Here is an 18,733-nt window from a genome sequence, read left to right as displayed (position 1 = left end):
TTAGAAACCAAGATCTAGCTTCTAGGTGTGCTCATTACCACTGGGGGATGTCTGTCATTGCTTCTAGGCCATTTCCGTGTATAGAACAAAGGAACAGGAATTAATTACTGATATCTTACATCAAATTTATAATGCAAATACAAAAGAAGAGGAAAATAACTTCTATCTTTTGACTTTCAATGAAAATCTTGACTTCTATTATCACTAATATGCTTTGCTTTATTTCTCAATATATGTGAAATGGTAGTAATACTGGTATTATAATTCTGAAACTAATAATAAACCTATTAAGAGAAAGTTTAAAATTTCCTTGATGTTCCTTATATCCTTAAGATGACATCCTAGAAGGATGCATCATCAAGAACACTATGCTCAAAAGTTATCTGAACTGGGCTATCATTATAAATTAGTTATGTAAGTTTGTTTAGTTTCAGTATGTATTCAATTTTAGTATTTGTCTTCCTTCCCATTATTTTTTACTTAATTCTAATTTTTTGGTATGTAAAACATTTATATGGTCCCCAAGTCAAAACTGTATAAAAAGGCATATTCATAGAAGTCTTGCTTCTATCCCAACTCTATGTGCCCCATTGCTATCCATCCTCTATTTTCATTAATTTCTAGTTTATCCTATGTGTATTTCATTTAAAAAAAATAAGGAATTACAGTTTTTCAGAACTAAAATACACATACTGTGAGTTAAGCAACACCCATACAACAGCTTTTATATGAGTTTGATCATGGAGCATACAACTGACATGTATCACATTTTCTACTTGCAATAAATACACAGAGTGGCATACAAGCAAACTCTCACCTGAATTCCGATCAATCCACTGCAGAGAGTCCATATGGGCATTCAGAATTCTGCAGATCTGGTGGAGCTGAAAACACATATAAGACTTTTAGATTATGATTATTCTGAGGTGGTAAATAAAAAATAAACATAAGAAATTGACGTTAGGAAGTGACTTTTAATTTCTTCTGGTAAGAAATGGACTGAGAATTACTAATTCAGTGTTTTTTTTGCTAATTCATATTTGCAATGTTCATTATCTTTATATATTGGTTCAATTTAATTATTTGTAAATATCAGGAATTGGATACCTATAATTCAATAAGAAACTGACTACCACAGTATAATGAACATTAAGACACATTTCACAAGACAATGCATTCACATAAAAAATTAAAATAGCACCAGTTGTCAACCAAATCAGCAATTTTAAAAAATGGTCATACTCAGTTATTGAGTGCGTGGGAAAATAGGTACATTCATATATAGCCAATAGTAATATAAATTGACCCAACCTTTCAAAATGTAAATTTTTATGATACATATCAAAAGCTTTAAAATATTCATACCTTTTGACTCAGTCAGTATATTCTATTTCCAGGAGCCTATCCAGAGTAGATAATCAAATCTAAATGTAAGTGGTGATTACTGGACTATTTTATATTGGCTAAAGATTGGAAACAATATCTCTACCAATCAAAAAATGATTAAGTATATTATGGTAAAGTCAACCCTGATGAAACACTGTAGTACCATTAAAACTTATGTTTTCAAAGAATGGTTAAAATTTTTGGGAAAGACCATGAAAGAATGTTAAGTGAAGACAGAATACAAAAAGTTATTTAGTTTTCAGTACTCTTTAAAACAAAAGAAGTATTTTTAGCAGCATAGCAAAAAAGACTGGAAAGAAACACACCAGTATATTATCAGGGTACTGGTAATATAGATGACTTAATTTTCCTTATGGATTTTTTAAGAAAATGTGACTGAATAACACAGTGCATAATATGAACTTACTTAATAAAACTTTTAGACATTAGGTGGTCTTTCCCATTGCCGCTCACAAAAAAAGGGGGAATAAAAATAAATAAATCTCATCACCGTGAATACTGGAACACATAGCTCCTATTTTTCTTCCCTAGTATGTGACCCAGAGTAATAAAGCTTTGTTAATCTGGTTACAATAAATTATCTACAGGAATATTATTGTTCAGAAAATGTTTTTCCCGTTTCTTGTCCAAGGATTTATGCTATCTGCAAAAAGGGCTGTCAGTGATCTCTTTCTTCTTCTATTCTGCAATCAAACAGCAATTACCCTTTAATTGACTCATCTTAAACATCCCAATCGCCCCTGCCAGGAAAACAAAAAGACTCAAACCATTTACTACCCACTACTAAAATAAAACAAAACAATCCAGGGCAAAGTAGAGAAAATGGACAAAGACAGAATTATAGTCTCCTTTTACTTACTTGGTTGAGAACACTCCACTTTTATTAATTCAACATGGAGAAACTAGAAATCAGCTCTGCTGAGTGTCTAAATCTGCATATATTTACCTATGCATCAAAATTCTATTACAACAAAACAATTTTCAATTTTGGAGTTACAATGGTAATCTAATATTTCATTAAGAGAAAACCTGTATTTTGTAAACTCTTGATCATCTGTGTGAACACAGGGACATGGTGTCATGAATAATTTCAGACTAATTTATATTTGTCTTTGTTCAACTTTAGATTCACCCAAAGTAGAGAATGGCATAATTTTTATAGCCCGAAGGGACTTAGGATCATTTAGTCTATCCTTGACATTTTGCAAAAGAAGGAGCCAAGACCCAGAGAGATTAAACGACTTAAACAAAATTCTAATACTTTCTCAGCTATAATACACTATATCTTTATAATAAAAAATGGTAATGTGTATGTAGATAAAGAACTGTCTGTATATAATTGAACAAAGAGCTTACTAAAGAATAATCACCACTTATATATATGCCATTCATCTTCACCTACCGGATCCTGGCCTCACTCCTAATTATATTTAACTGATAGCACAATGGGAACTCCCACAATGGGAGATCCCTCTTACTATTACTGCCACAGAGTGGGAATGGGAAAAGAAGGACTCCATTTAGCTGCTGAGACAACAGGAAAGGTACAGGAAATAAACTCTTTGATCAGAGTATACAGAAAGAAAAAAAAAAACCAATTCTTTCTTACTGCCAAATTAATTCACAGCACCTTAACTCTAACTGGAGCCTCAGCTGTAATTCCACTGATACAATACATTTATTATGAGCTAAGTTGTATTCTATGGGGGCAGGTATAAACCTAATAACCATATTTCACCAAGTTTCTATAGAAAAATGTAAAGTCTCAAACAGTCAACCTAACAAATGTTAAAATACAATCTAATCATAAATTAAGGATTGCCTGGTTGTGTTTAACAGACACAAGCATACCTACTAACACTTACATGAGTATGTAAACAAATATGTAAAAAGAAGAATGAACTGGCTAATATGTGAACAGAAAAATAAATACAGGTACATACTTAGTTATGTGAAGAATAAGGAAGAAAACCATGACAGCTTAGAGAAGAGTAATATTTTCACCTTCCTGGGAATAACCACAAAAAGCTCACAACCTTTTCTGCCTCTAAATGTTTCCTGCTCCACTAACCACACCCAAGGGGCTTCATATCTCTAGAGGCAAGAAGAAACACTATAGAAGATGGATGAAAGGGACTAGCTTAAAGGAACCACAGAATGCTAATTTCTTTTTAGAGACAGGATCTCACTCTGTCACCCAGGCTAGAGCACAGTGGTGCAAGCATAGCTCACTGCAGCTTTCAACTCCTGGGCTCAAGTGACCCTCTCACCTCAGCCTCCAGAGTAAGTAGGACTGTAGGTATGTACCACCATGCCCAGATATATTTTTTCATTTTTTATAGAGACAGAGTCTCACTATGTTGCCCAGGCTGGTCTCAAACTCTTGGCCTAAAGCATTTCTCTTGCCTCAGCCTCCCAAAGTGCTCGGGTTTTAGGCATGAGCCACCATACCTGGCTGAATGCTAATTTCATACTAAATCTTGGTTGTCTAAGTACACAAAGCAGTAAACACACCGGATCAGTAGTGTCAGCAGAACTTTCAAATGTATTCAGGTGATTATCACCATCCTTGAGATCTTGGGCCATTTGTTTCAGCTGAGCATCTATACTCTTTGCTAATCTGTAACTGAAAAGGCAAGTAAAATAAAGGGATTAACAAAAAGTGTTTTCTCCACTACCTATTGTTGTTGACATATAAATATGACACTGCTAATTGGATTTGCCCTAATTCCCCTATCTTTTCAGTGGAGTTCAATAATGACCACTGATATATTTTCATGGATGCAGCATTTGTGACCTTATTATTACCATATTCTAAAAAGACTCCAAATGAGAAGGCTTTTATCTACTTTGCCATTTTTATTATCACCTATTTATCCTCCAGGTGAATACCCTGGGAATCTGTAGAGCAAAGGAATCCTTTAAGGTGTCAAAATACACCTAAAGGACATTTACATACAAAAGAGAAGTTATTTAGGGTTTGGCAATATTCAATAAATGCTGAGATGTCTTCAATGATCTTGAATACACAAATTTTCAAAATAAAACCTCATATAAATATACTCCATCAGGCAAAAAAGATGTTTTCAGAAATGAGCTTCACAATAATCAAAGATAGACAAACCTGCTAAGTTCACAAGTTAGTTGCCTAAATTCTCAAGATTTCCACACAAACTACACACACACACACACACACACACACACACACACACGACCCAGTCAATAAATATGTTTATAAGAATTAAAGTGGCCAGAGGATTTTTCAACCTTAATGTGTATAAAGATTTAAAGAGTCAATTAGATTTGTAGGTAACAACTATCTACTGCCTTTCTATGGCATAGTACTTATGCCATAGAATTGGTTGCCTAGATTGTTGAAGATTCTGGTAAATATTTCATCACAATATAAATCTGGGCTGGGTGTGGTGGCTCATGCCTGTAATCCCAGCACTTTGGGGGGCCGAGGGGAGTGGATTATGAAGTCAGGAGTTCGAGACCAGCCTGGCCAACATGGTGAAACCCCATCTCTACTAAAAATACAAAAAATTAGCTGGGCGTGGTGGCACGTGCCTGTAATCCCAGCTACTCAGGAGGCTGAGGCAGAAGAATCGCTTGAACCCAGGAGGCAGAGGTTGCAGTGAGCCGAGATCGTGCCACTGCACTCCAGCCTGGGCGACAGAGCAAGACTTCATCTTGAATATATATAAATATATCTGACTACAAAAGAGCAACTGGAAAGGAACTAATGTCATGAAGATTTCTTCAAACTACAGTTAGGATCTTATGGCCAAAAATGTAACTCTATATGTTTCAAAAAAATGATAGAATGCATAGAAAGCAATACAAAGAAAAGAAAAATTCACAAAGGTTGAAACACAAAAGCAGAAACTGGTTTAGGTTAATACAGATTAGTTGTACTTACCACATTTAATGCTCCTACAAAAAAGTTAACTTGCAAGCATGTTAAAAATAGGCCCAGTTTTAACTCATAATAAATCATTGATAAAATGTGTCCAATTTAGTCTCAGTCTAGATTATGTTGTTCATTCATACAAATTCTAATACTTAATAAATTGACAGACTACCAAACCTCAGTTCCAGAGAAATAAAGTTACTTTGGGAACATTGGCACTGTATTGACAGAAGGTAAAGACTGAAGAGTTCACAAATAAAATATAGCCCTCCTAATACACTGACAAAATCACTCCATTTTTGAAAGCTATACAGTTTGCCTCCAGATTAACAAATTGCCTTTAAAATAGCAAATGATTTATCACTAAAGCAATTGCATGAACATTAGTTTTAGCAGAATCAACATAAAGAGGAGACCACAAATATCCCACAATACCATGACACCACACACATAAAATTTGTACTTCTAATTTAATAACAAATTTGACAAATACAAAACCTTTACAGTGAACATGCATAAGGTTGACAGTAATAACAATAAACAAAATGCTATAAAACAAAATTGCCAGAATGATTTCCTCATTTACAAGCATCCAGAAAAGATAAGCAGAAAATAAACAAATTGATAAATGTCAACTACAAAAGCTTGTCCCTTTCTACCAATTTGTATTCTTTGCCTTCCAATTTGACTTTTCCCCTCTGTTCCTGGAATGCTCTCATAATATGTAAGTCCTGCCCCATTCTTCAATCTTTATTCAGTTACTTACGTCTTCACACGCTCCTCATCTGCATCCTGCAGATGATGAAGTCCACTCTGGTTGCTCGTAGCCTCCTCTAAATAAGTCAACAGAAATTCTAGTTCCTGCTGCTCTGACAGGATAAAATCCAATTCTTGTTCCAACCTGAATAAAATAAGTTAATAAAAGGGCTGATGAAAGGAATTTGGAGTGACAAAAAGAAAAGAGTTAACAAACTACAGAAGGAAAAAAAACACTGAATAAAAAGATAGGTCTTTAATCTTTCAACCAAGGAAATCTAAGGTTCTACCTTTTCTGATCCAGTTTCACTTTGTTCACTTCTCCATGTAAAACACTAATCTATAAAGAGAAATATGAATACAACAATATAAGTATTTGAATTTATATAACAATTTTAGAGCAATATTAATTTTCTCAAATACACTTCAAATATGACAGATTTCCTTTTATTCAGGGCACTTATTACCTAAGGGATATATTTTGAACTGCTCACCAATATTGGAATAGAAAATTAGCCACAGGGCTGGGTATGGTGGCTCATGCCTATAATCCCAGCACTTTGCGAGGCTAAGGCAGGAAGATCACTTGAGCCTAGGAGTTTGAGATCAGACTGGGCAATGCAGTGAGACCCTATCTCTACTGAAAACACACACACATCATTAGCTGGGGGTGCTGGTGTGCCCCTGTGGTCCCAGCTACTTAGGAGGCTGAGGTAGGAGGATTGCTTAAGCCAGGGAGATTGAGGCTGCAGTGAGCTGTGATTGCACCACTGTGCTCCAGCCTAGGTGATACAGCAAGACCCTGTCTCAAAAAACAAAAATGTAAACAAAACAACAAAAACAAAAAAAACCACAAAACACAGTCTATATTCTTGTGTTCATCTGTAAATACTTGCACAATATAGGTAGATTAATGAAAACATCTTCTTACCATCTCACCATTCTCAATCAATGTACGGTCCCAAGCATTGACCTGAGTGGCCTGGAGAAGAAAGTACTTCTCTTGATCTTCCAGCTCAAGGTTCCACTCATTTATAAGACCCTCCAGGTGACCATATGTCATCACAGGAGTTGCTACTACACTAAAACATAAAAGGATGCAGGATGATCCAATAATCATACTTTAAAAAGTGTGATCAGATTTTAAAAATGAACTCAGGAGGACTCTGAGAAGAAAACAGCATGTAAGGAGTTTCCCGTACCTGCTCCCCAAGAAAACAAACATAACTGGTAAAGATGATTGAAAAAAAAACCCCTCAAAGTCACTTGAAATTATCCTAGAGGAACATAGTAAATACAGATTTATTAAGAAACCTACTAAATCACAGCAAGAATAGCTAAAGTCTGTGCCATAATCCGCTCTTTCTCTTCCCCTCATCCCAGCTCAGCATGACAGAAGCTCCTTTCTGGGTAGGCATAGCTAAGGAGATAGGATTCTCTCTCCCCCAGCTCTTAGTCAAAGTGACCCATTCCCTGTCTGAGTAGTATCCACAAGAGAGTGGGCATTCCCCACTGGGCAGAACCATGCAGAACTCTGATTCTCCTGCCAAGTGGTATCAAAAAAGGCTCAGTAACTAGCTAATCTTTGATCCCTTGGCCAGCAGAACCAGTCAATGCTGATTCCTCTGCTGGGGCAGTGTCAGCAGGGCTCAGTGGGAAGGTAATCATCAATTCCCCAAGTGGAAGACACAGGCACAATTCCAGTTCCTCCACCAGGGTTCTTTCTGTTGGATCCAATGACAAGTTGAACCTAAATTCCTACCCAGTAGCAACAAGGCTCAATGAGGCAGAAGAGGCAGGGTTTAGTCACCATTAGGCTTCACCTCTTGCCTCTGATGTCAAAGAGACCCAGTGAGGAGCTGAATCTCTATATCCACCCAGCATCATTACAACTGAACAAGGTAATTCAAGTTAGTACCTGTAGGGATCCCACTTCCTACCATCCATGGGGTCAGCAATGCCCAATGAGAAGCTTGACCTCCACATCCACTGGCAAAGCCAAGACTAAATGAGGTAGGGCAAAGAATGCCTAGTCAGTACTTTGTCCCCCTTCTCCCATGAGCCTGTGTCAGCTGGGCCCAGTAGAGAGCTAAGCCTTCATACCAACCAAGGAGGCTGAATGAAGTGATATGAAACAGAGTAGCTGACATCATGCTTCTTCCCTCCCCTTGTGTCAGTGAGGCCAACAGGAAGCTGAAATTCTGCTTCCACCTGCAGCAACTAAGCAGTGTGAGTCAGTCCTCCACTTCCCCTTGATCTGGGGGCTCCAGGGCCCAGCTGGGAGCTGAGCTTACATCTCCACTTACTGGCAATAAAGTGGTAGCATGCAATGTTCACCTTTCATGAGCGATGAGTCAGTGAGGCTAAGCGGGAAGCAGAGTTTCCAAACCACCCATCTGCCTTGAGACAGCGTGTGAATAAGTGCTCCACTTTTGCTGGAGTGGTGTGGGTAAGGTCCAGTGGGAAGCTGAACATACAAACACACCCACCCCTTGTACTACATGTCAATAAAGAGATGCTTGATGAAAAAAAAAAAAAAAAAGATGAAAATAGGACCTAGACTTTCCTAACATAATAGACAAAATGTCCAAGATAAAATTTTAAAAATTACCCATCATATCAAAACCCAGAAAACCCACAACTTGAAAGAGAAAAGACAACAGATGCCAACACTGAGAGGTATCAGATATTGGAATTATCTGAAAAGAATTTTAAAGCAACCATCAAAAAAAGGCTCAAACAAGCCATTTCAAATTTTCTTAAAACAAATGAAAAAATAGAAAATCTCAGCAAATAAATAGAAATTATGAAAAACAACCAAATGAAAGATATAGAACTGAAATGTAAAATAACTGAAATAACAAGCTCACCTAAGGAGTTTGATAAGAGAATGCAGTCAACAGAGGATAGAATAAGAAAACTTGATGACAGACAAATAGAATTTACAGAAAAACAAAGAAAAACTTTGCAGAAACAAATGAAAAAAGTCTCAAGGACTTGGAGGACAATAATAAAAGAAGTAACATTTGTATGATAAGAGTTCCAGAAAGAGAGGAAAGAGAGAATGGGACTGAAAAACATATTAAAAAAAAAAAGATTGAAAACTCTCAAAGTTTGTCAAAAGATATAAACCCATAGATACAAGAAGCTGGACAAACTCAAAACAGAATAACTCAAATCCACACTAAGACACAAAATAATTAAACTTCTGAAAACTAAAGACAAAGAAAAAAAATCTTGAAAGCAACCAGAAAGAAAAAAATGCATTACTTAAAAAGGAATATCAGTTTAGATGACAGCAGATTTCTCATCTAAAACCAAGCACTGAATGAAAAAAAAAGTGTCAACAATGACTTCTGTATCTGGTGAAAATGTCCTTCAGAAATGAAGGGGGAGATAAAGATATTCTCACACAAAGTCAAATCAAGATAATTTGTTGCTAGCAAACCTACCCTTGAAGATTAAACAGAAAAGAAATGAAAACAGAAGACTTGGAACATCATATAAAACAGCGATCCCCAACCTTTTTGGCACCAGGAACCGGTTTTGTGGAAGACAATTTTTCCACAGACGGTGGGAGGGGCCTGTGGGAGGATCATCAGGCGTTAGATTCTCATCAGGAGTGCACAACCTAGATCCCTTGCATGTGCATTTTACTATAGGGTTCACGCTCCTATGAGAATCTAATGTCTGATCTGACAGGAGGCAGAGCTCAGGCAGTAATTAATGCACGCTCACCTGCTGCTCGCCTCTTGTTGTGTGGTCCGGTTCCTAACAGGCTACAGATCAGTACTGGTCTTTGGCCCAGGGGTTGAGGACCCCTGATATAAAGGAAGGAATATCAAAATGGGTATAGACAAGGGTAAATATACTATTCTACTTCTCATTTCTTAAATCATTTGATGGCTGAAGTAAAAATTATAACCCCATGTGATGTGATATTCAATGTACACAGAAGAAATGGCTGAGACAACTATACTTAAAAGCTAAGAAGGGTAAAAGGAATTAAATGGAATTAAGGTTTCTGTACTTCACCCACACAGTGTAGTGGTATGACTACACTGTTGTAAGTAATGCATGTATCTGGAATACCTAGAGCAACCAGTAATAAAACTATACAAAATAATGTACTTAAAAACACTATAAACAGAACAAGATGAAACCGCCCAAAAATATTCAAACAACCGACAGCAGAGTAAAAAAAAGAAAGAGAAGAACAAAAATCAGAAGCAACAAATAAAATGGCAGATTTAAGCTCTAACATATGAATAGTTACCTTAAATATAAATGTGCTAAACATACCAATAAAATACAGAGACTGGAAGAGTGAATAAAAAATGATCCAACAATATACTGTCTATAAGAAATTCACTTCAAATACAAGGATATATTAATACATAGTTTGAAAGTAAAAGAATGGAAAGAATGCAAGCTTCATTTTTTAAAAAGAAATGGCTATATTAATATCAGATAAAGTGGACTACAGAGCAAAGAAAATTACTAGAACCAAAGAGAGACATTACCTAGTGATAAAGGAATCAAGGCATCAGGAAGGCTAACAATCCTAAATGTGTAGGCGACCAAACAAAAAAGCCTCAAAATACATGAAATAAAAACTGATAGAGCTAAATGGAGAAATAGAGAAATCCACAATTAAAGGCGGAGATTTCAAAAAGCCACTCTCCACAACTGAAAGAACTACTAGACAGAAAGACTCCAATAATACAGAATCTGAAATTACAGTGAAGCAACAGAATCAAATTTACATATATAGAACATTCCACCCTACAGCAGAAAACACAATTTTCAAATGTCCATGGAACATTCATCAAGACAGACTGTATACTCACCCACAAAACAAACCTAAATAAATATAAAAGAACTAAAATCATACAAAGCATATTCTAATACCACAATGGGATCAAAGTAGCGATAAATACAGAAAAAACAAGAAAATCTCCAAACACTTGGAAATTAAACACACTTCTAAATGATAAATTAGTAAAAGAGGGATTCACAAAGGAAATTTAAGAAGTATATAGAGCTGAATGAAATCACAATATAACATAATATGTAGGTCACAGTTAAGGAATTGTTGAGTGGGGTATTTATAGCACTAAATGTGTACGTTAAAAAATAAGAAAAGTCTCAAATCAATAGTCTGAGTTCACACCTCAACAAACTAGAAAAGGAGCAAAATGAATGCAGTACAATCAGAAGGAAGGAAATAATAGAGTAGATATCAGTGAAATTGAAAACATGAAAAGAATAGAGAATAATTAATTAAACAAAAGCTGGCTCTTTGGGAAAAGATCGATAAAATTGATAAAAGAAAGGCACAAACCACTAATATCAGAAATGAAACAGGAATACCCCTACAACCATTAAAAGGACAATAATGGAATACTATGAACAACTTTATACTCACAAATTTAACAACATAAAAAATGGGCCAACTCTTTAAAAACCACACATTCATCAAAGATTAACTAGATAACCTGAATAGTTCTAGAATCACTAAAGAAATTGATTTGTAATTTAAAAGCCCCTTTAGCCTAAAAGCCCCTTTAGTCGAGCATGGTGGTTCACGCCTGTAATCCCAGCACTTTGGGAGGCTGAGGCGGGCAGATCACTTGAGGTCAGGAGTTCGAGACCAGCCTGGCCAACATGGTGAAACCCGTCTCTACTAAAAATACAAAGATTAGCTGGACGTGGTGGCAGGAGCTTGTAATCCCAGCTACTCAGGAGGCCTCGGCTGAGGTAGGAGAATCACTCGAACCTGGGAGGTGGAGGATGCAGTGAGCTAAGATCTTGACACTGCACTCTAGCCTGGGCATCACAGTAAGACTTTGTCTCAAAAAATAATAATAATAAGTAAATAAATACCCCTATTTATATTATTTCTTTTAGAAAACAGAAAACAGAATACTTTTAAGATCATTTTATAGAGCCAATATTACCCTGATATCAAACTAGAGACATAAAAAAAGAAAACTACAGACTAATATCTCTCATGAACTTAGATACAAAAGTCCTCAAACAAAATACCAGGAAACCAAATTTTTAAAAATATATCAAAAAATTATACACCATGATCAAGTGGGATTTATTCAACATATTCAGGGCTGGTTGAACATCTGAAAATCAATCAGTGTAATCTACCACTTCACCAAGATAAAGAAACAGAATCTTAAAAGACTATCAACTGAGGCTGAAAAAGCATTTGACACAAATTGATTTTTGACAAAGGTGCAAAAGCAATTTGGGGGGAAGATAGTCTTTCAATAAATGATGTTGGAAAAACTTGACATCTACAGACAAAAAAAAAAATTAATCTTGACCTAAACCTCACACCTTATATAAAAATTGACTCAAAATGGATCACAAGCTTAAATGTAAAATGTGAAACTATAAAACTTTTAGAAAAACACAGAAGAAAATCTTTGGGATCTAGGGCTAAGAAAAGATTTCTTATAATTGACACTAAAAGCACAATTCATTAAAAGAAAATGTGATAAATTGTAACTCATTAATTAAAGGTTTTGATACAACAAAAGGACCCTGTTAAGAGGATGAAAAGCCAAGTTACATGTACAAGTATACAGTTAAAGAATATACTTATAAGCCACATATCTGACAAAAGACTGGCATGTAGAGTACATAACAAACTCTCAAAACCAAACAGTAAAAAAATCAAATAATCCAAGTAGAAAATGGACTAAAGATATGAACAGACATTTCACCAAAGAGGCTCTACTGATGGCAATAAACATGTGAAAAGACGTTCAACATCATTAGTCATCAGGGAAATGCAAATTAAAACCATAATGAGATATCACTTCACATCTGTCAGAAGGGCTAAAATAAAAAATAGTGACAATACCAAATTCTGGAAAGAATGCAGACAATCTGGATCACCCATACATTGCTAGTGGGCATGTAAAATGGCACAGTACTCTGGAAAAGAATTTGACAGTTTCTTAAAAAACAAAACAAACAAACAAAAAACATGTAACCCATACCACCCGACAACTGCACTCCTAGGCATTTATCACAGAGAAATACTTATATTCATAATAAACATGTATACCAATGTTCACACCAGCTTTTTTCATAATATCAAAAAAACTGGAAACAACCTGTATGTCCATCAGCAGGTGAATGGTGAAACAAACCATGGTGCATCCAAAATACCATGGAATACTACTCAGAAATAAAAAAAGAACAAACTATCGATGCGCATGACAACTTGCGTGGATCACAAGGAATTATGCTGAATAAAAAAATCCAGTTCCCAAAGGTCACATATATATGACTCTATCTACACAACACTCTTGAAATGTCAAGATTATAGAAATAGAGAACATTAATTGTTGCTCAGGGTCAAGGAAAGGAGGGGAGTGGGTGTGGCTATACAAGGGCAACAGGAGGAATCCTTGTAGTGGTAAAACTGTTCTGAATTTTGACTGTAGCAATATCAATATCTTGGTTGTGATATTATACTATAGTACTGTTAAGATGTTATCACTGGAGGAAATGATATAAAGACCATACAGAATGTTGTGTATTATTTCTTACATATACACGTGACTCGACAATTATCTCAAAATAAAAAGCTTAACTTAAAAAATGAACAAATACTAGAGAGAAACATCATATACTGGCTCCAGAGTTTGACTGCCTGAATTTTAATCCTGGATCAACCATTAACAAGTATGCAACTATGAGCAGATTATAAAATCTCTGTATGCTCTCGTTTTCTCACCTACAAAATGGGAATGAAAATACTGCCTACCTCATAGGGTTACTGTGAGGATAAATTACATGATGCTTGTAATGCATTGTCATCTTGCCAAACATACAGTAATTGCACAATAAGTGGTAGCTATTATTAGTAATAGTAATGATTCTATTATAATGATATTCAGAAGGCAAAGGTGTGCTGTTGGTTATTCAACTTCCTAAGCTACAGAAATCTTTCTCTTAACTGTTCCCTCAACTCAATCATTTAGCTAACTTTCAAATATTATTCTAAAGTTATCCAAGCAAATGTCTTGTACATGACAAATAAAATGAAACACATGCAAGTTTTTAAATAAATAGGCTTACCTAACAGTTGAAGTATAAGGTACAAGGTTTTCAAACCCTCTTGGTGACAGTTGGTTTTGGTTCACAGTAAAGCCACTGGTGATTGTGGTAGTAGTGTTGGTGGTGAAAGTGGTAGTGGTAGTCGTTGAAGCTGTAACTGGAAAATAAAGTGTATAATGTTAGTAAGAAATGAGAAATTGTTTCATTAAAGCCTTTATCATTCAGATTTAAAATTATGGAGGCATTTTTAAAAATACAAATTTGAACTCAAAGATGCAGATTTGAATTCCACACTGTTGTAATATGAAATAATAAATGGCAGGCCAGGTACCTGGATTAACTTTCCAGCTGAAAACTAAAAATCCTGGATAAATTCATAGAAAAATAAAACTTCTAACCAGCCCAATAACCATGAAAGAAATCAAATCAATCTTCAAAATTCTTCTCATAAAGAAAACTCCAGCCCCAGATGTCACTGCTGGTAAGTTTTATGAAACTTTCAAGAAAAGAATAATTGCAATTTAGAAAAGATCTCTGTACATCTATATCTTTGCATACTTACATGACTGTATCTGTGTAATTAATTCCTAGAAATAAAATTTCTAGATCAAAGTGTCAGCATGCTCTAAATTTTAACATAACTTGCCAAATTGCCCTATCTAAACGATTTTGCCAATTTATGTCCCTATCGATAGGAAAGAGTGCCTATTTCTTTATACCACAGTCAATACTAGGCATGCATTTTTGCAAACCCTAGTCAAAAGCCTCTCAAAGCTTTATCTACAGCCCAGACTCTCTCTTATGTGTCTTTTTCTGTTACACCCCTATTAGAATGTCCTGCTCTCTATAGATAAAATCCTAAGTATCCTTCATGGCTTGACTCAAATTCTTTGTTCCCCATATTTATCACCTACTTCTCTCCTACTCATAGTTTCCTTTGGTTTTCTAAATTTCTGCAGCACTTTTGGTTCTTATTACACACTGAGCACTTAATGAACAATGCATAGAAAATTGTGGCTGCTAGGGAACTGGGAAGGTTTTATTTTCTTCTTTTTGGTCTCTGTATTTTCAAATGTTCTTACAACTAGTAAATGTTGCTTCTGTAACAAGGAATCTGTTATGAAAATATAATGTACATGATTGTTTTATGTTAGCTTTGCTTTCCAAATTAGCAATAGTTTCAGATTGATGGCCACACCAGATAAATGCATAAACCATGGTGCCTGCTACAAGCACTGACTACTCTGACAGAGGCTGGCCTGAGGGAACATTCCTGCTGAGGGAACAAGCTCAAATACCGATTCTTTGTTCCAGATAACTGTCGTTTTTGTTCCTGGTTCACAGTTGACTGGGCAGGATGGCCAACTGAAGGATGGGAAGCCATCCAATGTACTACTAGCAGCCTACCTGAGGGTCTGGCACAAAAAGCTCTAGCGAAACAGGATTAATATGAGTCAGAATTTCATTTCCAAAAATTTAGCAATATGGAAAAAATCTGACTCTAGGCAGATACTGGGAAATATTTCCAAAAGTATAGAAGGAATCCAACTATAGGCAGAGAGACTTGATAGGACTGACAGAAGAAGGAGATGAAGTAGAAATAAGGGACCATGAGCAAGTCACAATTAAGGATAAGGTAAAGCAGGAAGGCAGAGAAAGAGGTAAGGAAACCAATGAGAAATTTAAAAAAAGAAAAAAGTAGACAAAGGGAGAATAACCTAATTATGCCTATGCAATATTTGATTTGGCAGGTCCCTAAAGCTGCCTTAAGAATAATCTTAAGTTCCAATTTCCTTGAAGTAACAGTGTCATGGCAATGACTTTACTTGAATTCCACGAGACTCCATTTCCTTTTTGGCCACAAAGGTTCTCATGATAATTCCCCATTCTTTATGTTAGCCCTTGTGAGGGTGAAATGTGCACCACAGAGGAAGACCATGCCCAATCACAAAGAAGCCCAGGAGTCATTATGGTTAGAACAGTGGAGAGATTACAGAATTGATCTTGCGTGATATTCTTTACAACCATAAGTCATAATTTTATTCATCTGAGAACAAAAATCTTATCTGAAAGGAAAACCTTCCTCAGAAATGCTAAAAATTAATGATAATGCCAATAGACTCCCTTTATTGATTAATTCACCCAAACACTGAGTAACTACTGCATTCAAGACAGAAATAAATTTTTTTTTTTAAATGAGCCCTTCTTGTAAAGGAGAATATCTTCACCCAAAGATGGTTTTCTAATAAAGTAATCTGTATTTCCTAACATGGATAGATATTCAAAGATGTATAATTGGCTAGGCAGGGTGGCTCACACCTGTAATCCCAGCACTTTGGGAGGCCGAAGCAGGTATATCACTGGAGGTCAGGAGTTTGAGACGAGCCTGGCCAACATGGTGAAACCCCATCTCTACTAAAAATACAAAAATCAGCCAGATGTGGTGCACACCTGTAATCCCAGCTACTCAGGAGGCTAAGTGAGCGACAGAGTGAGATTCTGCCTCAAAAAAAAAAAGAAAAAAAAAAAAAAGATGTATACTTAAGAGGAAACAGCAAATTCTAAGAATGTGTATACACACACACACACACACACAGAGTATGGTACCATTTTTATAAAACAAATGTAATGTATGTCTGTATATGCTTAGAAAAAAGTCTAGAAAGATAAACTGCTCTCTCTAGAGGGAGTGATATGTATATATGCATATATGTATTGTTTTTACCTATAAGCAGCACAAACATAAAGGAATCCTGAGTCATTTTAAAATGGTATGATTATTTTAACTTCTTTTTTTTGTTTGTTTTTGACATGGAGTCTCTCTCTGTCACCCAGGCTGGAGTGCAGTGGCACGATATTGGCTCACTGCAACCTCCACCACCCAGGTTCAAGCAATTCTCCTGCCTCAGCCTTCCGAGTTGCTGGGACTGCAGGCACGTGCCACCACACCCGGCTAATTTTTTCTTATTTTTAGTAGAGATGGGGTTTCACTGTGTTAGCCAGCATGGTCTTGATCTCCTGACCTCGTGATCCGCCCGCCTCAGCTTCTCAAAGTGCTGGGATTACAGGCGTGAACCACCACACCCGGCCTATTTTAACTTTTTATACAGTTTTATTTGTGTTATCTTTCATGCTATTTTTAAAGGCATAAATTAACTCTGGCATAGTCAAATAATATTTCAATTAATACCTAGTAAAGAAATGGGTTTGGAAGTTGTATCACAGTCTGATTTTGCAAATTACAACTTTGGTCTTAACTGGTTAATACAGTCAGTACTACATTATCTGTGTAGTAAAGCAGAAGTATGGTTCTAAAAATAATACAAAAAACTACATACCAAATTTGAACTCACATTTAAATAAATCTCATTCTGATAGTCTTAAAAATTATTGCATAAAATAGTGAAAATAGTCTTTAAAATATTCTACTATCGAGTTTTCCTATCCTGTCCCTGATCAACAACTATACATCTTATTCCATGCCAGAAATGGACATCATCACCTTCCCAGACTATAAAAAGCAAACTTCTCTTAAAATTTGGTGATTATACCTAGGGCAGAGAGTAATCCCAAGTGGCTGTAAATCTGCAGATACAAACACTTGAAAGCTGCTCTGCAAGACTGGTTAATGAGATGAAGAATCTGAATAAGTAAATACACTTGAAGAGAAAGAAAGGTAAGTAGGGAAAAAGAAGACCCCAAATTGGGGCTGTCAGGTTGAGACATACCTAATGGGGAGAAGGGTAAGTGCGTTAGGTCCTGGTGGGTGAAATGATGTGTATTAGTCTGTTCTCACGCTGCTAATAAAGACATACCCAAGACTGGATAGTTTATAAAGGAAAGAGGTTTAATTGACTCACAGTTCCACATGGCTGAGGAGGCCTCACAATCATGACAGAAGGTGAATGAGGAGCAAAGTCACATCTTACATGGTGGCAGGCAAGAGAGCTTGTGTAAGGGAACTCCCTTTTATAAAACCATCATATCTTGTGAGATTTATTCACTATCACAAGAACAGCATGAGAAAGACCCGTCCCCATGATTCAGTTACCTCTCACCAGGTCCCTCCCACAACACATGGGAATTATGGGAGCTACAATTCAAGATGAGATTTGTGTGAGGACACAGCCAAATCATATCATGGTGCTAAGGGATGGGCTAGCGGCAAAAGTAGTATTTGTAGGAAGGAATTTGAGACTTATATAGATAAGAGCTGGATGTGACAGCATCATCAAAGAGGCTGCCCATTCATATTTCAGTGATTCAACCCATAACTAAAAGAACCAGGTTTTATTTTGTCATTGTTTTATGGGGAAATAATGTGTTACATTTTTTGCGAATATGGTAACTTGCAACGTTCTTATGACACAACCTTCACAAGTCTCATACATTGGCCAGTTAGCCCGCTAAACAGTAGAAACTCATAAGGTCATGTAAAAGAATAAATAAAGAGATGAGGCCAGGTGTGGTGCCTCATGCCTACAAGTTCAGCACTTTGGGAGGCCAAGGTGGGAGGATAGCTTGAGCCCAGAAGTTTGAGACCAGCCTGGACAATGTAGTGAGACCCCA

General features: G+C 36.1%; 1 protein-coding gene across 2 annotated transcripts in view; it reads right to left on the bottom strand.

Moving 5' to 3' along the window:
* Window positions 1-816: 816 nt before the first annotated feature.
* NUP62CL (nucleoporin 62 C-terminal like) overlaps window positions 817-18,733 on the bottom strand; it is a 63,066-nt gene continuing 45,149 nt past the window's right edge. For both annotated transcript variants that reach the window (XM_017877560.1, XM_017877561.1), the window contains 5 exons: window positions 14,186-14,321; window positions 7,008-7,158; window positions 6,367-6,416; window positions 6,087-6,221; window positions 817-884 (listed from right to left, as the gene is read on the bottom strand). In XM_017877560.1, the coding sequence (XP_017733049.1) occupies window positions 860-884; window positions 6,087-6,221; window positions 6,367-6,416; window positions 7,008-7,158; window positions 14,186-14,321 (497 nt within the window). In that variant the 3' untranslated portion in view covers window positions 817-859. The remainder of the gene's footprint in view (window positions 885-6,086; window positions 6,222-6,366; window positions 6,417-7,007; window positions 7,159-14,185; window positions 14,322-18,733) is intronic.

This window comes from Rhinopithecus bieti, unplaced genomic scaffold, assembly GCF_001698545.2.
Source record: "Rhinopithecus bieti isolate Rb0 unplaced genomic scaffold, ASM169854v2 scaffold_11534, whole genome shotgun sequence".
NCBI lineage: Eukaryota > Metazoa > Chordata > Mammalia > Primates > Cercopithecidae > Rhinopithecus > Rhinopithecus bieti.
The sequence above is the reverse complement of the archived record's forward strand: the minus strand, read 5'-3'. Positions and strand labels throughout refer to the sequence as shown.